This window comes from Dunckerocampus dactyliophorus, chromosome 1 (genome assembly GCF_027744805.1).
Source record: "Dunckerocampus dactyliophorus isolate RoL2022-P2 chromosome 1, RoL_Ddac_1.1, whole genome shotgun sequence".
Lineage (NCBI taxonomy): Eukaryota > Metazoa > Chordata > Actinopteri > Syngnathiformes > Syngnathidae > Dunckerocampus > Dunckerocampus dactyliophorus.
In genome coordinates this window covers 31,635,507-31,658,534 of record NC_072819.1, presented here as the reverse complement: position 1 = coordinate 31,658,534, position 23,028 = coordinate 31,635,507, and the positions used below count along the sequence as shown (strand labels likewise).

General features: G+C 41.2%; 2 protein-coding genes across 3 annotated transcripts in view; one reads left to right on the top strand and one right to left on the bottom strand.

The window, feature by feature from the left end:
- Window positions 1–2,760, bottom strand: part of znf385a (zinc finger protein 385A) — an 82,477-nt gene extending 79,717 nt beyond the window's left edge. Inside the window, exon 1 of one of the 2 annotated variants that reach the window (XM_054777112.1) lies at window positions 2,156–2,760. In XM_054777112.1, the coding sequence (XP_054633087.1) occupies window positions 2,156–2,165 (10 nt within the window). In that variant the 5' untranslated portion in view covers window positions 2,166–2,760. Of the gene's footprint in view, window positions 1–1,280; window positions 1,358–2,155 lie in introns of those variants that run through there. The other variant, XM_054777133.1, reaches the window with a different exon arrangement.
- A 14,066-nt stretch (window positions 2,761–16,826) lies between these two features.
- On the top strand, window positions 16,827–22,065 carry birc5b (baculoviral IAP repeat containing 5b). The gene is made up of 6 exons (XM_054771741.1): window positions 16,827–16,952; window positions 18,474–18,583; window positions 18,712–18,829; window positions 18,904–18,954; window positions 21,769–21,915; window positions 22,051–22,065. Exons 1-6 carry the CDS (start codon window positions 16,827–16,829, stop codon window positions 22,063–22,065), a joined length of 567 nt encoding a protein of 188 aa, XP_054627716.1.
- The last annotated feature ends 963 nt before the right edge of the window (window positions 22,066–23,028 follow it).

Here is a 23,028-nt window from a genome sequence, read left to right as displayed (position 1 = left end):
AGGCCAAGTAGAGCCAATGTTAGTAGACTGTCTGCAGCTGCATGTTACGCACAAAGCATCTACTGCCATTATTACTATTTGGACTATTTGTCATCGCAATCATAGCACTCAAATATCTCCACCTGCACCTTGCACTATCCCCTTACAAAGATATTTTACTCCTAAACTGACATCAGTGCAAAATAAACAGGGGTAGGGGGAGTTATAGTAAAGGTTGTATGCTCAAGGTCATTCCAAACAAACAAGCTCATAGCAGCACCGACATAGCTGGTGATGCAGACAGTAAGCACACACATTCACACTGCACCACCATATTTTTATCAGAATATCATTTTTTTCTGTGTTATCGGTATTGTGAAATAAATGTGTGTACAACATTTACAGATTTGTATCATTGCGCTGAATATGATGAAAGCAGGTCTACATCAGCCTTCGTCAGTCTTGCAAAGGTCATTACAATGACATTACCCTTTTCAGAGGATGAAAGCCACAAATGTCAAATTGCTCAACAGCCACATCATCATGTAAATGGAGCAGAATGGTAGACTGGGCAAATTATACAGTATAGGAAGAACGTAAGGTAGATGCATATCTGAATGCCAGCTTATTAAGGGGGAGCATTTTTGTCAGGTGTTAAAGTGGCTGATTCTACAGACACACTGATTTGGTGTGACTCAGGCCAAAGAACCTTAAAATGGTGCAGGCAGGGAACTAAAACTGAAAGCCCGCCAAAGTTGGAATTCATTGCACATTGCGTGTTTTGCTTTAGGAGAACTCGCTCTGCTGATTGAGTTTGTCACTATTGCAGCTGAGCGTTAATGCTGCTGTTAACACATGCCGGCCAAATATCATATGCAGGAGCTGCTGCCAGCTGCAAACTGATCAAGACAGTGCTTGTCTAACTGTTAAATAGTCACCTCTGACCAGTTGCAGACACGAGAGAAAAAAACAAAAAATGTGTAAACTCTCCCAGAAATACAAACAGGACAAACATTCAGGCTCACATGTTTCATAATCTGCATAATCATTAAAGACGCCTGCTTGTCCTGAGAGCACAGGAGCAGAGCCTGAATCAGTCTAGGCATGCGTTAACACAAAGTGGCGTCTCCGGCAGTGCACGTAGCAACATAATTAACGCACACAGACTCCCTGACACAACCGTACACAAATTAGTATGCTTGCAGATGCTGGCAGGCAACTGCATTGCTAGTTAAATGCATAAACATGTCCCTCCTAGCTTATACACAACCGTGCATGCATGATTGGTCATTTGGACTTACAGTGGCAAGATCCCATCCTCTGTGTGAGTGCACAAGCCAGCTATGTAGAGCATACTGGGTCCCTCTCTCTGGCATGGCCACTATGAGACCAGAATACTAAATAAGAAAGTGCTGGCTGAGTCAGAACACAGCAAGATTGTATAATAACTAAAGGCTATACTACGCAACTGGCAGCGATTGAATAAAATGTAAATTTGGACAGAGTTGATGAATATTCACATACATAGTGTTGGCAAGACAACATTTCAAGAAACAAAGGAATTGAGGACAATAAAAGAAACAGTATTAATGCATCAGAGAATTTACTATAATTGTAATTCCCACATGTAAACACAATCCATAATGGCTGTGAGCAGCATAGTGATGACATCAGAGCAATTTGATTGGACATTGCACAAGTTCTTGGTGATACAGCGACATCATTACCAGATCATTGCTTTTCTGTTCTGTTGCAGAAACGGTCTACTAATAATATTCCTTTAACTTTTTAGATAGACTCCCAAAGAAAAGAAGATGCAATCATGTGTCGTTTAAATGTTTGGTGTAAATAGTCAACTCATGCAGTTAAGTTTGCAAAGCATCTTCAGCTCCTTGGTCAGGACATGCGAGCTCAGTCATGTGACCCAAACATCCAATAATAATCATACAGTTGAGCTCTAAACACTTTGACCTTCAATGTCATCACTCACACCTGCTGTATTAATGGCACACTAGTATGATAATTACATGCTGTGGTTTAAGGGTTTATCCTGCCTCTGTGTTGACAGATGCACACTAAACACCAGGCAGAGTATACTAATGACAGGCGGCTCACTTAGGATTTAGTGATACAACATGATTGACCTTCCATGCATCAAAAAAAGCTGCACACTCACCCAAAATCATGCTGTGCGTTGGCTCTGGTGCGCCCGTATCTGAGTCCTTTAGACAAATAGCTCAATAGTCCGTCCTCAGAGTTGTCCTCCACAATCCAGAAGGAGTCAACTCAAAGAGGCTCATGTGAAGAGAAACTGCTGTTGCACATGCCGTCCAGTATGTCTGCACTCTCCAGGTGAAAAGCTATCGGTGTGTGTGTGTGTGTGTGTGTGTGTGTGCGTGCGTGTGCGTGTGTCTGTGTGTGTGCGAGCGAGACAGAGTGAATATGATGGCAGGGTGTGTGTCTATGTGTGTGTGTGTGTGCGTGTGTGTGCGTGCGTGTGTGTGTGGAGGAGGGGGTCCAGTGTTCCTGCAGCTGTGGCTCAGGTAAGCCTGAAGACACTATGTAGAGCTTTAGTTGTAAAGGAGAAAAAGAGAGAGAGGAGAGTCAGAAGGAGGAGGGGGAACCTGAAGTGAGGTAACCAATCAGAGGGGGAGTCTACAGAGCTAAGATCTTCTTCTCTTCTTCTCCAGTGGCCAGGAGGGATTGCAGTGATCTCCAAGAAACAGCTGACAAACAACTTCCCAACTATTGTTTCATCAGGAGCTTCAGGGGCAAGGAAAGGAGCTTCAATGCACTGTGCCTGCTTCACACACACATATACACACACACTCTGCAAAACACACACTTGCTTTCCACGGCTCTGTCTCTTGCTTTTGGGTTGGGTTTAACCTAGAGGCACCTTGCATGCCTTCACTCTGATTGGTGGCAGCTACAACCAATGGGAGCTGCTGCAGACACTTGTCATCATGCAGAGAGGAAGTCATGACTGAGAATGCTATCTCCTCCCACCACAGTTTCTCACAGTGCTTTCCCACAATCCCCCCCGTCTACACACACACACACACAGACACCTCCCTGTGGGCTGTTTGACTGTCACATCTGTTTATTGCAATTGTTGTCCACTGCCCCTCTCCTCTATGTGTCCTTTGACTCTGTGTGTCTGTGGACTTGCCAAAGGATTAACCTCCTCTCTATTTGGATCTTTGCTTCTACTTTTTCTCTTAGCCTACTCAGGCAAGGTTACCTATCCAGGCAAGAAGGCGGAGGGGGTGGGGGGTTGGCATGCAGAAAGAAGAGATGAAATAGAAAGTGACAGAGCAGAGGAAGCACTGAGAAGGAGGGGCAGAGATTAAACTAAACCAAAGTGACAGTGGAATGAAGAGATGTGGAGTGACAAAAAGAGACGACCGGGGTGATGCAAAGTCACGGCAGAAAATGAAACATTATACAACAGGATGGCTTTGACTAATTGAAGAGGATCCTCTCAGCAGTTTCATGCGCATCATAAAGCTCGACTCCAATAACAGGGTACTGCTCTGTTTCACAGACTAAGGCAAAAGAAGGGGGACCTTTTGAAAAGCACACAGGCGTAATGTTACTGCAAAGCTCTGCGCTTAAAAGAAGGCTTAACAAAGCTGTCAAAAAATTAATCCCTCTGGGCGTGCATGCTTGCAAACACATAGATACAAAACACGTGAGGCTGGGGCGAAAGAAAACGCTGCCTGATGTTCACAGCGCCTCTTGTCCTGCATGCTCCCTCACTCGCTGTTCCATCACCATAAACCCCAGCACTGCTACACCAAGGCACCCTCCTCACACTCAGGCGGTGAGTCACTGAGAGAATACTAAGAAGGCTTCCTGACAACCCTACTAGCTCCATTGTATGTAAACACTTACAGGCTCTGTGGCCACAACAGATTGGAGCGTAAGTGAGTGTAAATTCCACAACTGAACATATGAACGTGCATTAAGATTTTCCCACACAGAATCACATCACCAGGATGGAACACCTGCTATATGTATCTGACAAAGTAGCTCGTATGGCCAATGTAGGACAGGTTGCACAGTGCAAACAGACAGACATAATTTAGTTTGAGATGGCTTCATAGTAAAAGGAACCAGCTTTGGTAAATTACATTCAATTACTGGTAAATTAAATTAAAGAAGTAAAAAGTATTGTAATGTAATAACTGGTGGAAAACTGGCAATTTAATTTGCAAATAAGCATTTCACACAGAGATTCACCCAAAATCTACTTTATAAAACAGTAATACTGCATTTATCAGCCTGTGCCTTATACGCAGGACCCAGGAAAGCGGAATATAACCGCAACTTTCACACAGTGAAATGACGGACAGCACCAATTGCATTCAACACAACAGGGAGGAAGAAATGAGTGTCAGATATGAACTCCATCTCTCCCATTCCATGTCAGAGCCATTTCTAGAACATCCATCCATCCATTTTTAATGGCACCTGTCCTCACTAGGGTCGAGAGGGGTATGCTGGAGCCTATCCCAGCTGACTTTGGGCGAGAGGTGGGATACACCCTGGACTGGTCGCCAGCCAATCGCAGGGCACATATAGACAACAACAAACAACCATTCACACTCACATTCATACCTATGGACAATTAGAGTCGCCAATTAACCTAACATGCATATTTTTGGAATATGTACAAGGAAAACCCAACACACGCATGGGGAGAACATGCAAACTCACAGAGATGCCCAAACAGAGAATCAAACCCATATCTTCCCGATCTCCTGACTGTGTGGCCCTGATTGTCGGTAATTATTAAAATCTAGCAAAATAGCTACAATAGGAATGCAACTTTCTTAACATCAAGGTTCTTCATGTTGCATTGCCTTTTTTATTGCTATAACATGTTTTTTATCTTATTCAGAATTTCTGCAGCATATTAAAGCATTTTTTTTCCTGTTTGGTAATACATGGACAGTGACTACTCATATTTGAAAATGGAAAATGATCAATGATCCAATGCATCAATATCGCCATGTGTGAAGGTCTCTCTTTGAGCTTTGTGTGTGCTTGCCAGGAGGTAGGGTTTCCTCATTAGTTGTATTGCTATCAATAATTCAGAGATGGTCCTTGTCTGCGTTCAATGGTCCGAGTGCTAATGTGCTGTCAGGCCAACGGGGGCCCGGGGTCCAATGCCGCTTTAATGGATGTCATGATGAGAAGGTGAAATCGGAGCACAGTGATCCTGTGTCACCAATAGGAAAGAACAGGGAGGAGGAGGGGGACAAGGAGAAAGCAGGTGTCTGGAACCCTCGGGACAGATGGCATCATTGGACAGGTGAGCGCAGGGAGAAGGTGAGGTAATTGGGCAATCAGGTGTGTTCATTTGCAGCTGACTAAAGATCACTTATTGTAACAATGATGTGCTGACCTCTGTCACCTCTCAGCTCATGAGAAACATGTCGTGTAATCACAAGAGGAACATTTTCTATGAATAACAAAATGACACTGACACGGTCTGACTTGTGCAGTCATCAGGCATCGATCTCAGACAGCAGGGATGTAAATCTCTTTGTGATAGACGATTCCATTTGAATCTAGATACATAGATAACGATATGACTCAAAAACAATATTTTTGAAAAACAGCAAGATTTGATAGGATTCGACGCAGTGTAGAAACGATACGATTCGATTCGGTTAATGTTTGTTGATGTCGATGTTAATCTTACATTATAAAATAAAGATGGCAATTATATGAAAGTGACATACTTACAGTATTTTCTAATGTATAAATGAGCACATCATATCACCAAGCATGCTGTAAGTCAACAGAATAACATGTCAAATGTGGATATTGTTTCGACACAGACCAAAAAAAGACTTTCTGAATGAAGATCTTTTTGTTTGATGGGATCAATATTTTAAATTCTATATTTTATATGTATATTTTTGTACCTGTTAAATTTGGATTTGGAATATTTAAGTTTCAACATGCTGCGATTGGCTGGCGACCAGTCCAGGGTGTACTCCGCCTGTCGCCCGAAGTCAGCTGGGATAGGCTCCAGCATGCCCCCGCGACCCTAATGAGGATGAAGCGGTATAGAAAATGGATGGATGGAAGTTTCAACATGACAGTGTTGCTAGAAATGGAAGTGGAGCCACCAAGCTAAGTTTCGTTGTATACTGTGTACAACGACAACAAACATCGATCTATTTATTTAACAATGACAAAACATGTCTGAACCTTCAGTCCAATCAGTAATGTACAATAAATAAATAGTTTAAAGCCTCTTAAATAATGGCACATCTCTTCCAAGCACAGATAAATAAACAGAAGTACTGGTCACACGAGTGCAAGGAAAATGCTGTTTTAGCTTGGAAAAGTAAACAATCCCGTACTCCAAATGTTATAACAATGGTAATCGTACAACATTTTAGACCGAGCATAGTACAGGACCAACATAACATTTCAAAGTAATCAAGTTAGAAAGCATAAAAGTTACCATACTCGTCTCTGTTAGTCTGACTGGTCAAGTTTGCACCCTTCTTGAAATTCATCCAAAGACGTTCCAAACTTCGAGGGGACCGTCGTGAGACAGGTTACTTTTACCCGACTGATGATGTGCTGTTGTTGCTAATTACCCTACTGATGAAGTGTTGCTCGCAGCCGGCCGATATTGGCTAGCTAGCTAGCCGGCGTGCTGGTAGCTAACCGGGGCGCGCTGGTAGCAAGCCGACACGTTAGCATTCTCATCTTCAGACATGGCAAGTTATGGCGCATGAGCATGTGCAACAATCTCTCGCGTTGTTTATAAGGATGTTGACGTTTTTTGTTTTTTTTAATCACATGTGAGAAATAACCTAATCACATGCCGTGCTGCTGCACTCTCTGCGAATGAAATTGATTGAGATGACACAATGAACACATGCAGCTATGCTTATTAGAATAAAATATTTATCAAACTCCATTGGTGCTTTATATTGATTTCATTTTATGAGTTAATTGTGTAATTAGTTCTGTTCTGTTCTGTAGATCATTTATTTAAGGACTTTGTATGTGAAATATTTTGCTCAAGATACAATTTTGACCCCTTAACTTTAGTTGCAAAGCCTGATCTTGACCCTAAAATAAATACATGATGTGATGGAGTTATTTTAGTAATATTTTAGAAATACTGTGGCTATTTTAGTAATATTTTAGAAATACTGTATATTAGTCAATGTAGGCAGATGCTAAGGGCATCGTGGCCTCCAGGGGGCGCCAAAAATGGAAAACTATCTACCTTCAATATAATTATATTAAAACTAATAATTACAATAAACTCTTAGAATTGAAAAGCTCACACTATCCTGAAGGACACATCCCACCCTGCCCACCACCTATTCGACCTACCGGGCAGCAAAGACACCACCAGACTACATAATGTTTATCCGCAAGGCATCACCAAACTTAATAATGTACTAAAAACATAAGGCTTGTGCAATAAATTGAGAATATTTTATGCACTAATTTTGGTACTGTTAGTATTTACATGCATGTTTGTAGTATTAATTATTGGCTGTTTTTTTAATATAGTTTTTATGCCTCACGTTTCACCTTTGTACTTAAAATGTCGTTGTATTTATTTACAAAGGATCTATCTATCAAATGTAAAACAATGCCCCATTAATATTACTACAAATGATAAAAAAAACCTGTTCTCAGTTTTGTACATGTTTTTGAACATAGTTGTGTTTTATATAGCTTTTGTATCGTTATTTTTATTTATTGCATTCACTAAACCATGAGCGTAAATTGACTCAATATTATGTAAGTGATTAATGGTTTACTAGGCTTTGCTGCCCTCTTCTGGTATAAAAACGGAGACACTTCTCCAGCAATTTCCAGAATGAAATGGTGTGCTTGTATGTTTGAACAAGGACTACAACTCATGAGATATGATGTATTAAACTTCTGGACAAATCACTGCAGCATGTCAAGGAGAAAAGGAATCGAGTATATAATGCCTGAGAGAGGTAAGATTGACCTATCCTCCATCCTCCTCTTTCTGAAAGGGAAACACTCCACTCAAAACTCTCTGTTGGACACTAAGTACAATTCATATGCAGTGTCAAAAGACCGCTTACGTTCCAGTCATATGTCAAGAGGCGGAACCAGATATGCTGGTCTTTAACTCCCTGCTCTCGACTCTGCATGTGTGGTGCGATGAAAAGGCTTGTTGTTGATCAGAGTCTGCACTGAGGTCACATATCATGGTTTTGGGTGTCTTCTGGCACCACGGTGGTGAATTTAGAGCCTGACTACCAGGGTCAAAGGTCAGGGGTGCCCGCTGAGCAGTAGCCAATAGCATACTTGCACTTCCCCCTGAATCTAAGGTATTTCCAGGGCTACCAGTAGATCAATCACAACTTATGACATATGTCACATAATGAGCTCTACGGATGACTTCATTAAGAACATTACAGGTGACTCAGCACAGGGTGAACACCGGGGCCCCTGCATTCACCTTGAACCAGGCCGAGCCCGGAAGTCTGAAGTTTGAGCATATCAGCTTGCAAGAATGAGGTCTAATCATCACTCTGTATTTAGACTATTGATCAGATATGTGCAGACATGGCTAGGCGCACAGTTTGTTCTTTTGTATATGCTGGAGTGTGTATTTGCTCTTGAGGTCAAAGCACACCGAGGGTGTGGGTCCTTAATTGTAGTATGCCCAGAAACGACAATAGCTAATACCGGAATTTATTATTACGGTTGTACACTCTGAATCTGACTCTGAACCAGAAAGTAATCTGCTAACTAAATCAGATGGACAACAAACATAAACACACTCCAGTTTAGAAAAATCAGCCTTAGTGTAGGTCTGCACTCTTCAGTGATATTCTAGCGTGGTCATTATGTTAGTTCTAAAACAACATGTTAGAAATGTGGTCTAAATGTCTAAATGTGGTCTTTTGCACAGTGCTGTATAAGTCATCACAGAGGCATATAGAATGCACGCTTTGGAATAGCTCTTTGTGTGTATACACTGATGGGTGCCTGCCCACAGAGAGAGAGAATGTTGAAGTTGACTGTCAGACTCTAACACGGCTATGGCATTTTTCCACCCACACTGGAGAACAGGACATCTTTCTTTCCAACCACATTCACATCACACAAGAGCAGCACCTTTGCTACTCATACTTGTTGAAATCACCGTCACCTCAAGTCATTCTCATTCTTGTCGTCCAGCGTTTAGACTCAGACATTTCTCACCTTAAAGATAAAGCATTTTGACATCATTGAGTTTACATATTTTTATCTGCAAACATCTCACGCATAGTACTTTATGTTTATACATATACACACATATTGCATACAAAGTTATTTTCCCAAGACACACCACGTCAAGGTCTGTGTGTCTTAATGTTAAAACCTTAACTGGATGATCTACATTATGTGATTTAAACCAGTGATCCTCCACTGGTGGGTTGCAACCAGCTTTTGGGGCGTGGTCCTGAGACCCATTGCCAGTGGGTTGCTGGTCTTTGAGGGGCAAAAAAGTGCGCTTTTATTCTGAAGGGGATTTTTTATGCAGCAATGTGCTGTCTGTTAGTACTCTGTTAGGGCCCTATGAAATCAGTTTTATTTTTTGCCAAAATTCTGTTTTATTTTTTCATTTTTTTCTATTTTATTTTTTTAATTCAGTTTTTTACTTTTTACAATTATTTTATCACCATTGATAGTGTGTTTTTCTGTGTGTCAGTGAATAAAATGACTATTAAATAAATGCAAAAATACTTACATTTATTGATGCAAATACATCATTGGACAATTTTGCCCAGTATTTCAGAAACGGATGTAGCTTTTCTAATTTTTCTAACTTTTCATTATTACAAAATCCTCAACAAACAATCATATCTGTGCTTGTGGTTAAAGAAGACGTAGTTGCAGATGCAATTGTAACAGCTTTATTAATCTAAGCAATTTTTTTTATGACACCCTTATTTAATTGCCACTATTAGACAGGATGTGCGCCACTCTTATTTTGACGGCCGGAAGTGTGGTGTGTGTTGAAAATGTGTTTTTACTGTTGCTAAGTGATCTAGCTAGCTGAGTGCCTCTTGCCGCTGTGGCTGTGCTCCTTTTTAACACACAACTTGCACGAAGTCAGCGGCCATCCTAAAACACTCGGTTACATTAACAAGCACTAAAGCGCAACTCATACAGCCTGAGTGGCACACACACAGTCGTACTAGCTTACCCCGCTAAACTAAGCCAACCCAGCCAACTTACACTGACTATTGCGGTACGAGAGCTCACCTTCACGCTTGGTGACAAAAATACAGGACAAGTTTCCAACAAGTTCTCCAAAATATCAAAGAACTAATAATAATAACTAACTATAATGGAGTAATTCTGGATACTATGATCCAGAATATGAAAAAATAGGGGACCTTTTGAATTTTTAGCATCGGAAGACAACAAATGAAGATATAAACATGCAACGTATATAGAAGATAGATAAATATATAGAAGATCAAGTGTCATAATTTTCATGTAGGCCTAGCACTCTTAGTGCAGCAGCAGTGGCGGAGCCACAAATTTTTCATTGGGGTGGCCAAGGTGAGACCATTACTCATAGAGGTGGGAATAAGTTGATACCTGAAATGTCTGGATCGCCATTGGGGTGGCTACGGCCACCCCTGGCCGCCACTGTGCAGCAGCATGCATGGACGCTACAAATTGGATGTACACAGTAATTCCGGGCCAAAATTAACATATTTCGCACCATCAGATTTGAATGAAATTTCATACAGTACAGTAAGAGTGGCCAGGAACACCATAGCCTGTGGAAAGTGCAAATGAGGTGGGCTTGCACTGTATGTGAACAAACCGGGGTGTCATTCTGGCCATGTGAACATTAAAATGTCCATCTGCACAGTATTTTTTTTATATTGTTTTTATTATCAGGAAAAAATACGATACCAATATCTATCGATATCACATTTTTATGCGATATTGGGCCAATATTATCAGTGGGACGATAATATCAGACATCCCTAATATGTACATATACAGACCTGAGACCAGTCTTAAGACCAGATGAAAAATTGCTACAATTTGCATTTTGCACATTTGGATCTTAATGAGGTTTTAAGTAGAGCTACAATATGCAAAAGTAAGAAGGGGGAGTGAGACAAAAAGTACTTTGAAAAAGTAGTTTATTGAAAACAACAATTAAACTGACATAGGCTGTTTATCAGCTGATCAAAACTTTAAGACCATGACTCAAAAAATAACAAAAAACTCTCCAAACCAGAACAAAAAATATTCTCAGTAGGACTCAGTAATGAGTAGCTCCACCATTCTTGTTAATCACTTCAAAAATTGCTTTGGGCATGCTTGATTGCTCCAAGTGGTGAAGATGGCTTCACGAAGGGCATCAACTGTCTGGAACTGATGGCCATTTTTATTAACTTCCCTTGCCATCCATCCCCAAATGTTCTCTATGGGATTTAAATGAGGGGAACATGCAGGATGGTCCAAAAGAGTGATGTTATTCTCCCTGAAGAAGTCCTTGGTCAAGCGAGCATTGTGAACTGCAGCGTTGTCCTGTTGAAAAACCCAGCTGTTACCACACAGACGAGGGCCCTCAGTCATGAGGGATGCCCGCTGCAACATCTGCACGTAAGCATCCGCCGTTTGACAACCCTGCACCACCTGATGCTCCAGTGTTCCACTGAATGAAAAAGCACCCCAGATTATGATGGACCCTCCTCCACTGTGCCGGGTAGTCAAAACGGGCAGTTTTGTGGCGTTGAAGGAGAGGAGATCTTTGAATTTGTTTTTTAAACCCTTTTTCCGCAGATGGTGTCTGATAGTGATTGCGCTGCAGTCGGCACCAGTAAGGGCCTTTAGTTGGGTGGAAGACCGCCCTGTGTCTTGATGGACAGCCAATCAGATCCTCCGGCTCAGCGCAGGTGTGTTTATTTGGGTCTACCACTTGACTTTTTTGTTCCATAATGCTCTGGATCTTTCAAAAAATGTAGAATGAGTGTCTTACTGCGCCCAACCTCAGCAGCAATGGCACGCTGCGAGAGGCCTCGCTTATGCAGCTCGACAATCCAACCACGTTGAAAAAAAGAACGCTCCTGAGCTTTAGCCATCAGGAGGGCATGACAGTGTGAATGCCTGACAGAAAATGAAAATTTCGAGCAGATTTTAGCTTTTATAATCTGTGGTCTTAAATTTTTGATCAGCTGATGAACAACCTATTTCATTTTTTTTTGTTTTTTTTTTTAAACTACAAGTTCCAAATGTTTTTTGTCTCACTCCCCCTTCTTGTTTTTGCATATTGTAGCTCTACTTAAAACCTCATTAAGATCCAAATGTGCAAAGTGCAAATTCTAGCAATTTTTCAACTGGTCTTAAGGTTTTGATCACGTGTGTGTGTATATACTGTATATATATATTGTCTATAGCAGCCACTAGAGGGAGACTGCAAAAGTGGCCGCTATAGACAGGTGGCCTCTATAGACAGGTTGGCATCCAGTCTGAATGTTGACCAGTAGAGGAAAAAAAAGAAAAAAAGGGGGAAAAATAATAATAATGTTGACCAGTAGAGGGCACTGTGGGACTGCGGATAAAAGTTGTACAGCACTACTAGGCTTGTTATTATCCACGACCCACAGAGCAAAGTTGTGCTAGTAATGTCTTGCGCTTGTTTTTAATATTTTACTTTTTATACGGCAGAGTGTCATTACAGCTTTAGTTCATCAGGAAGTGACGGGAAGTGACGGTGGGCGTCCCGAGCAGGAGAGCTAGGCTCAGTGCTAGCTGTGAGTTTCGAGAGAGTTTGGAAGTGTGTTTATGTTGGCGTGAATGTAAAGTCCTGCAGTGTTCTCCGCTGTTAATAAAGCCATTAAAGTGCATCGGCGACGTGAGTCTCTCCTTCCCCACAACAAGCGGCATTACAGTATTGACCAGTGCACATTGTCTCACACGAGAAAATAAACGGTGTCATTTCTTACAGGCATTGCCTGGACAACTATGTAGTGGGGCTTGTTTAACCTTTGCCTTGTGGGCAAGCAGGAAGGAGAGACGATGCTGAGAGATGTGTGTGTGTTCTGAGCTGCTGTCTGGTGGCCGCGTTCAATAAATAAAGTTGGCAGAAGCAACAGGAGAAGTTTCCTTCTTTGCTTCGGAGCTGAATAACACTTGACAAGTTAACAGACTAGTAGCGAACGAAAAAGAAGACGGGTTTTTTTGTGTCGAATACAGAAGATGAGGACTTTGATGGATTTGTGGATGAGAATTGATCAAAAATAACGTGAGTACATTCTAAAATACTTCAATTAAGTACAACCAAACTCAGTTTTGCTCCCGCTGCCACATGCATGCTAGCGTATGTTTTTTTTTTTTATTGTAGCGTCGCTGGGAGCACGTCCTGTTCCCAGCCTAATTTGCGGAATGTTTTGGTGCAAATGCTCTTAAAGTTACATGTTTGACCAGGAAATAGCAAGCTCAAAAGAAGACGGCTTTTTTATGTGGAAGAACTGACAGTTTGTGTGGATCTTGTGAATGATTGTGACTGAGCTAGGACTCAGTAATTAAAGTCTACACACGACGGCTTCATTGATTAAAAAACGAAACTTTTTCGTGCATGAAGCTTCTACTTGAGTCGGTAATTTGGCCGCTATATGCGGTCAGATATTGACCAAGGGAGACAAAATGGGTGGCCGCTGGCCGCGTTAGGCAGGTGACTGCTATACACAGGGTCTATAACATGTAAATTTGCTGCGGGGGATTTGTCAGTGTAGTGTAGGCAGTGTAGGGCAGGTGGCCGTTCTATAAAGGTGGCCGCTAAGACAGGTTTGACTGTATATATATATATATATATATATATATATATATATATATATATATGTATATATCGTCACCGTGACGAATACATCACATCAATCTTGTAGTCTTAAAATTGTATGTATTTGTACATATCACAATAGCAAAAATGGCAATAAGCCACTCAATTAATTTTGCCAATTATTTTTGAATTAATTTTCTTTAGTTCAATTCAAAGTACATTTGTGATACATTTGAAACATTTGGCAAGTTGAGTTATTTTCAAAAACCATGAACACCCAAAGTAACATACACAGATCATCACAGATCTATGACATGAATTAGTAGTATTTTAGAGTGTGTGTTCCACTTGGTCTGTGGTATATCCCCCATAATTTTTTTTCAAGAAGAAATGGATCTGAGTTAATCCCAACAATACAATTTAGGTCACACAAGCATACCACATACACATTTGGTGTGCAGTGAGAGTGTAAAGTGATAGTTACAAATATATGCGTTTATTTAAACAAAGAATATAAAAAATACTCTTCATGCTGCACCATTTACAATCTAAACAGACAGTTACAGTGGAGGGGAAAATATCCCTTTCTTACCTGCGCCCCACATTGATTAGCCAACTGCTGAGCTTCCTGAGTCAAATCTCCGGCACTGCACAGGCACACAGAGAAGCACCTGTTTCCTCAGATTCTTCCTTCCATGAAAACAGTCAAGGCTTTCCAGGTGAAAGAAAAGGGTCACTAGACTGATTGTTTTAATTACTTTAAAAATATTTTAAAGTCAGCACAAGGAGAAGAAATCCTCACACCCATACCACCTTTGGTGGCCATGACCACATCGACCACAACCACAGTGGTGCTATCACCTCCCCTCTAGTCCACTGCATCTATTCCCTCCCTCACTCCCTCACTGTTTTTTTTGCAGCCCTATGTGAAAAGATCTACAGAGGACCTTTGAGCGAGTGTTAGAAGAAGAAAGGAGCAGGGTAAGGCTGCAGCAGAGTGGCTAGGAAAAGAGTGTGTCAAATGCTGATGAAGTCATGAGGAGTAGAGGTGAGGTTCAGCGCACTATTGCTGAAAGGACGATTGTGTCAAAGTAGTTAAGACGACTTCAGACAAAATGGATGCAATGCAGGGAATAGAGCGCAAAAAGCAAATTTTATGGACAGAAATGTCACCAACGAGAACTGAAAAAACATGGGATTTCTGGTCATTGATTGGATCTGAGAGAGTGCCTGCTGGCTCATCATCTCTACTTCACTAGTTCATCACAACGGTGTATGGTGGGGGTAAGGTTATGTTGTTCCACACCCAACTTATCCAACCATGCATTTGTGCACTGGAGTGCCGTCATTCTCGAATACAGACATTCCCAAACTAACACAACCTAACTGATTAAATGGTGTGTTTATGCAAAAGTGTTTGCCTGCAAATGCAAATTGTACGGCATTGCAAAGAATTGCTCAGTGACAGCGCTGCCACACACATACATACAGGCGAAATGGTGATGCAACAAATCCTCAAATGTTCACAAGTTGTTCACTTGCTCGCTGTTCAATAGCACGCACAATCGCAAAATGATTCACACTCACACAAGCAGCCCACCCTCTGCACTCTCCCCAATGGTGACAGGGGTAAAGGACAGCAGTTTCAAGTTGTAAGCACATTTCAGCACCCAAAGGCCTGTGTGGTAGTGTTACAGAAATACGCTACAAACCACCATGATCCCTGTGCCTCACTGTATTAACCAGGTTGTTAAAATTTACACCACAAGCCATCTATATTTATATTTCTCAATGTTAACTCAGAGCTGTACAAAAGAAAAAAAAATAAAAGTCATGATTCTGGTAGAGAAACAATGTATGTATGCCCCAACCTTTTTGACATTAATCCAAGTAAGAAGTCGCACCACAAACGTATTAATCACTCCCAACAAGCAGTGACTATGCTATCTATTCAACTGCCAACAGGGGGAGAAATGTATTTTCTATATCGCTTGTCCTCTCTAGGTTCTCCGGTATGCTGGAGTGCTATCCGAGCTGTCTTCGGGCAAGAGGTGGGGTATACGACAAACAACCATTCACACTAATGGAGTCTCCAATTACTAGCATGCATATATTTTGAGCGACGGAGGGAGCCGGACAACCCGTTTTTTTGCATGTTTGTCACACCTAAATGTGTCAGATCATCAAACAAATTTTAATATTAGTCATTGACAACACAACTGAACTCACAATCCAGCTTTTAAATGAAACTTTTTATTATTAAGGGAGAAAAAAAATCCAAAGCAGCAACAACCACAGTGAAGTGTTTGCGATAACTTGCAATGAGTCTCTTACAGCTGTGGAGGAATTTCGGCCCACCCATCTTTGCAAAATTGTTGTAATTCAGCCACATTGGAGGGTTTCCCAGCATGAACTGCCTTTTTAAGGTCATGCCACAGCATCTCAATAGGATTCAGGTCAGGACTTGGACTAGGCCACTCCAAAGTATTCATTTTGTTTTTCTTCAGCCATTCAGAGGTGGACTTGCTGGTGTGTTTGTCCTGCTGCAGAACCCAAATTGGTTTCAGCTTGAGGTCACAAACAGATGGCCGAATGGTCGCCAGCCAAATGACAAAGACAAACAACCATTCACACTCGTACCCACCAATTAACCTAACATGCATGTTTTTGGAATGGGGGAGGAAACCAGAGCACCCAGAAAAAACCTACGCGCACAGGGAAAACATACAGAGATGCCCAACGTAGACTCTAACCCAGATGTTCCCAATCTCCTGACTGTGTGGCCAACATGCTAACCACAAGGCCACCGTGCGGCTGTATGATGAAGTCATTAACTGAATACTGTATGAGGCTTCCCTGGGTCTCATCATGACCACACCCACTTCAAATCTGAGTCCAATCAGTGTTAACTGAAATCTCCTGTGAATGCAGGGGAAGTCACCTGGGGGTGGAGTGATTCATTAGCAAGTTTCTACTTAAGCACCATATGTTGTGATAAATATACATTGGTTGAATTATGGCCAGCGTAGAAGTCTTCACAAGAAGGTTTGACGTCCACGGCAAGATGTACAGTCATGATTTACGTGAGAAAACCTTTGCAGACTGGCCCTTTCGAGAGGACTGTAACTGCACACCTGAAAAGGTGAGAGGGCTGCTCTCATTAACATGTCGCTTCAATCTATTACAGCCCTTGATGTGTTGCAATGTGTAGTCAAATCATTTAGGTCATAGATGTTACTAATTACAGCCTAAACCAATCTATTTAATGTGTAGGTCAAGAAGCTGAGAGGGTTTACTACCTGTTTACTTTTTTTGCCCTTTACTGTACATGCCTGGGACAGCATGTGATTTACGATCCAGCAGGTGCCAGATTTGATTTCACTGGAAAGGGGGTCGAGTGTAGAGATCGTCTGCCTTCCCTCATCTTCTTGTGATTGATGGCCTGCTGACACTTCCCTGGATGTGCAACATTATATGCCATGTTACTGTTAACCCCAAAGAGTCAGAAAGAGACCGCCATGCATGTTTCATTCTCACTGATGCTAATCCTGTTGAGGCTATGGACCACTTGCACTTACCATGCATTGCACACATTTTTACCCTTGTATTTAATGCTTCCAATGTGACAGTTGTCTTCAATATACTTTTTAATACACATTGCGAAAGTAGTCAGCTGTATTACAGTATTTTAATGTATTAGAGGTCTTATTTTTAAATTAAGTATAGTCTCCGCAAAATGCCAAATGGCTGAAATTTTCATGCATACATTTCATCAGAAATTTAAATGGAGCTGAATTTGTTTTCATACACATTTAGTAATGCATTGTCATCACTAGTATTGTAATCATAAGCACTGCCATAGCACCCAAATTATTTTTATTTGGATGTACAACCTGAAATAAAACCCTGCAGTGTTTTCAGGGGGAAAATACGCTTGGGGCTGTTCAGTGGATGCTAAAACGATAATGAGAGGAAAAGCGTGCTGAGACAAATTGGACCATTTTGTGTTTGAAATAACCTGCGGCACACAAACGTGAGAAACAATGACCTCTAGTGGACTTTTTTCACATCACACCCGCCCCAGTGAGGTTCATGACCCAGTCTGATGAAGCTGCGAGAGACAGTATAAGGTGACCAAACGTACTGTTTTCCAAGGTCATGTCCTGGCCGTCCTGGAAATGAACCTGTCCTGGTTGTAATCGTTTTTCTATTGAGCCATTAGATAGATATTTAGTTTGAAATCATGTTTTTATTATGTCCATTATTACATTGAAAAGTAAGTTTGGGATCTACTTGTTAAAGTTGGATTTGATAATATAGCTACAGGCCGATGTTGGTAATACAGAAGAGACATTTCTATCATTTACAGATTTTTAATTTTTTTTTTTTATCAAAGCTACAATATTTTTACATAATTAAAAATATTGAGTAACCTGAGATGCCTATTTGAATTTGTGTCTTTGGTTATAGATGGTATTTTGTAGTAATTTTCTATTCATACAGTTGTGGCATATTTTCAATGCCTTGAAATGACAAGGAATCTTGAGTAAACCTTGAGTTATTATTTGAGTATCGTGGTGCTGGTCGAGTGTCCTGGTGTTCGGTAATCAAAGTATGTGCTGTATGTTTCAATATGACCGCTGAAGCCGTTTGGTGTCTACAGATGGCCAAGGCTGGCTTCGTGCACTGTCCAAGCGTGAATGAGCCTGATGTGGTCTGCTGTTTCTTCTGTCTGATCGAGCTGGAGGGCTGGGAGCCTGATGATGACCCTTGGTGTGTAACACCTCAATTTCATTTTTCCATTTGGCAATTTTTTAAAGTTAAATGTTAAATTTAAAGTCACGGGAAAATGACTCATACTTTTGTAACTTGTGAACACTTCCCTGACATTGTGATTCCAGGTATGAACACCTAAAACGCTCACCTACTTGTGGATTCCTCACCATGAAGAAAGACCTAATCTGCTTGACTGTGCCTGAATTTTACCTGCTTGAGAAGGAGAGGTTAAAGATTTATGTTGTGAGTCTTCTTGCATTGATGTAAGACTACGCTTGAGTAAATTTGCACTTGTTAATCTGTTTTTTTTTTTCTAGAGAAAAGTTTGTCATAAGAAGATGGCTCATCTTCGCGATGAGATAGATATGGTCTGTAGGTCCTTGACGTCGTGTCAGTCGTTAATTTAAACTTGCATTTGTTTCATGTTCACAATGTAAATAAAACCTTTTTATACCTTCATTGTTGCAGTATTGATGCTGACCACAAAGATGCGCTGTTGTGCTTTAACTGTGGCATAAACGCTTGGAACTCTCTAAAGATGGAAAAAAATCTGTGCAAAGCAATCTTAAATGAGAACCCACACATTCTGGATTACAATGTGGTCTATACTTTCTTTTAAGCACATACTTGCCATATTCCTGAACGTGCAGCCTTCTCTAGCATCCCTTTTCAAACCTTGACCCTGGACAGATGGCCTCAAGTCCCTCCCCTTCAATACCAACTGTTGCCGCAGTAACATCTGTTACATATAGACAGTGTGCACTGAGAGAGCCCGTCACAACACTCCTAACCCTGGGAGGAGCACTGACACCTAGCCAAAGACTGGAAATGAGGGGCAATGTGCTCATGTTTACACAATGTGCGCAATTGTCATTGCAATGAACCACCACTCAATAATAGTCATGCTGCTATTTGAAGCCAAGTTGCATTCTCTTCTAATAGAGCCAGTGGGATTCATTTTGCTGAGTGAAACTCACCATGGGAGGCTTGGTGAGATGGAGACTGGGATTAAAGTTATGCTATCACTTCTCCGCCCCTCCAGTCTTCTGGATTAATGTCTGTAACACACTCGCCACTCAGCGCAGATCGGCTGCTTAATTCTTTTTTTTTTATCCGCTTTCTGGCACATTCTTAGCCAAAAAGTAAAGTAAGATGGGTAAGGTAATGTTCTTCTTGATGTTGCACTTCTGTTTCTTTGGGGAGGTTTTTTGTTCTGTCATTACATGGTCAAGCAAAAGCTGTATATTGATGCAAGTCTCTGGGATTCACAAGTGTGGAACGTAAAGAGCGTGTTGCTATTGTAACACAATCAGGCTGTACAGGCTTTATAACTGCCATCCTGTGTCAAACCATTTATTAATTTATGAACAAAGGTTTCCCATAGCGGCCGCACGGTGGTCTAGTGGTTAGCATGTTGGCCAAACAGATCGGGAAGAATCTCCGTTGGGCATCTCTGTGTGATTTTGCATGTTCTCCCCGTGCGTGCGTGGGTTTTCTCCGGGTACTCCGGTTTCCTCCCACATTCCAAAAACATGCATGTTAGGTTAATTGGTGACTCTAAATTGTCCATAGGTATGAATGTGAGTGTGGATGGTTGTTTGTATATATGTGCCCTGCGATTGGCTGGCAACCAGTCCAGGGTGTACCCCGCCTCTCGCCCAAAGTCAGCTGGGATAGGCTCCAGCCTACCCGCGACCCCAGTGAGGATATGCGGCATAGAAGATGCATGGTTTCCCATAGCGTGAGTTCTATCCCAGAGGATCACAGATGTTGTGTGATAGGCTTATCTATGCATGGGAATGGTGTGAAACTGTTCATTTGTTTGGATAATCTCTGGGGGGGGTCATTTCCCACAAGGTGTAACACTATTACAATGTATTTAAACTGATCAAGCCAAATGATACATTATATTTAACTCTGAGGGTTAAGGTTAAAGACAGGATATTATACAGCCTACATACAATGGTAATGACAACTTTACAACAGGGATATACAAGGGTGTTGTTGTATTATCCACGTTGGGTACATCGTTTAGGTCTAACAAATGCTTTTTTATTATAGGTGTATTTCATTTATGTCTAAACATTGCAGGGGGAGTTATGCTAAACAAAAAGCTTGTTTGTATGGTGCAGGCATTAACTTCACCATTGTTTTTTTAGATGCAAGATTTGTTTCCTTGCTTTGTGCTCCTCCTCTTAGTATGCAACTCTACATGGCACCATCCTAAATAGAGCTATGTTTTTCCTGTAAGTTCTATACACCCTGTGCAGTTCATGTCATTGGCCGTAAATACGATTAATATTACTCATTGTTCACACGATGCTCTAAGCTTTCAGTTCATTCTGGTATCATTGATACGCATTGACAAATGGATTGCACCGATGGCCTCCAGTGTCGTTTCTCCTAATTAATCAGCTTCGACTAAACAAACTGTAAACAGTGATTGTAGCAGATGGAGAAACGGACAGATGTTGCTGGCACAAAGTTTACAACCTGAGCCTTCCATCAGGCCCATCTGTTGCTGCTGATCCTGGTACCTCCCTCTATACCCTCCTCCACCGCCTGTGTCTCTCTTTCTCTCTCTGCTTCTCTCATCAGCATCTATCACAGGAGCCTCCTTCTGCTGTGCGGCCCCATTTAACCTTTTGCCTGACCCAGTCTAACCTTAAGTAGACAATTAGCCGCTTATTATCACACCGTGGCACAGCCTCAAGTGGCCTTACAATTTTTTGGACTGTGTATTTCCTGATAAGCAAGCATTGTTGCCAATGAATGAAAAAACTAAAGTATTACTAGTAGAATACTTCTAGAAAAATGCAAAATGTATACTTTTTGGTATCACTTTTCAGTAAGTAAACCTTCATAAAGCCTTTAACTTGTTTAGAGGTTATTAATGGCATTATAAACTCTATTTGAATAGCTAATAGTCATAGATACCTTAGCTCACTATTTCACAAGTTAAGGAAAACTGTTTAATATCAATGAAGTACTTGCATTTTGCAGCTACAGTGTCAAATTCAGCTCACTGCATGCTCATGTGAAAAGCAGAGGTGACGTGTTGTTCTTATAGCAGTTAAACTACTTCCTATTTTTTAAAACCTTCAGGAAGGGATGAGAATAGCCTTGCTTTTCTGTTATAAACCATCTCCCTCCCCTTAAAGTTATCCCCGCATCCCTTGCAGTTGCTCGGCCTTACAGACACCCTGGCCCACCTACCTTTTGTGCCCTCTTCCAAAAGGGACGTCCATCTGTCCCCTCACTTGGCCTATTGTGAAGTGCCAAAGCCTGGTAACTTCCACAATGCAGAAGGCGGGCTGAGGGGGGCCAGGGTAAACACGACAGCATCCAGATCCCATTAGAAGCTCTTTAACTTCCACACGCTAATGCTGTGAGAGAACCCTGGGTGGAGAAGGCCAACCCCATATCCTCTTGCACACAATGTCACCTCATGAACCCACCCATAGGTAATGAGTCTGTGAGCTGCTTGCTTTTATTTTTGTGGTACGATTTATTTAAAATTGTAAAAGAATACTGTTAAAGTGTCTTTCTGCTCAAGATGTGTAGCTGTGATGTATTATAACTAGGGCTGTCAAATGATTACAATTTTTAATCAGATTAATCATGGATTTCAAGTTAATTAATCACGATTAATCACCATGTCACACTGTCTTACCTTATATTACCTTATCATATCATATTACCTTACCATTTTCCTATTTTTTCCTATTTTAAACTAGCAATTTGGAATACAGGAAGTGAACAAATGTATTGCAATTGAAACGGATGGGGGCGCAGGATTAAACAAGCTTTGTTTCTTCCTACTCTTTTTTGGACATGTGAACAGTGAATTGTACTATGTGATGTATTCCAGTGTAATTTGTATGCATGTTCAAAATAAATTAAACCATTACCATTATCATGTCTGAAATGTGCCCATTTTTACTGTATTTTAATGAAAGAAAAAAAAAGGACAGGGCAGGATTATATGTATTTGTATGTATTAATAGTGAAAAGTGAGCGATAAGAATATCCGCTTATTGATTTCCACTGCATTTCTGTTGATTTAGACCACCCATACACATAATAAAGACATTATTGTGATGTTCGGAGTGTCTGTGAAGGGATCTAGCAGTCTGTCTCTTGACAGTGAGGAAGTGTCGTTACATTGAATGGACTAGAGACGTGTTTCTTTGGAGTAGGAGGTTCATATATAGTGTTGGATTGCACTGCTGTTGATGTGTTCAGGTAAGAATAAAGTTTTAAAAGAGTGTCAGATGCTATGTGACTGTGTGCCGCTGTCTGTCGTTATGATAGAGAGCCGGCTTGCCATGATGCCTGTGCTTTAATTACGTAAAAAAAATGTTTACGTAATTCATGAAATATATTCGTTACCCCCGTTAACGCGCCATTTTTGACAGCCCTGATTATAACCTCATAGGTTG

Excerpts from the sequence above, each read along its gene's own strand:
- birc5b (XM_054771741.1), top strand. The coding sequence starts at position 16,827 with ATGGCCAGCGTAGAAGTCTTCACAAGAAGGTTTGACGTCCACGGCAAG. Across the intron at positions 16,953-18,473 it reads GTAACTGCACACCTGAAAAG|ATGGCCAAGGCTGGCTTCGT; the intron begins GTGAGAGGGCTG and ends TGGTGTCTACAG. Across the intron at positions 18,584-18,711 it reads GAGCCTGATGATGACCCTTG|GTATGAACACCTAAAACGCT; the intron begins GTGTGTAACACC and ends TTGTGATTCCAG.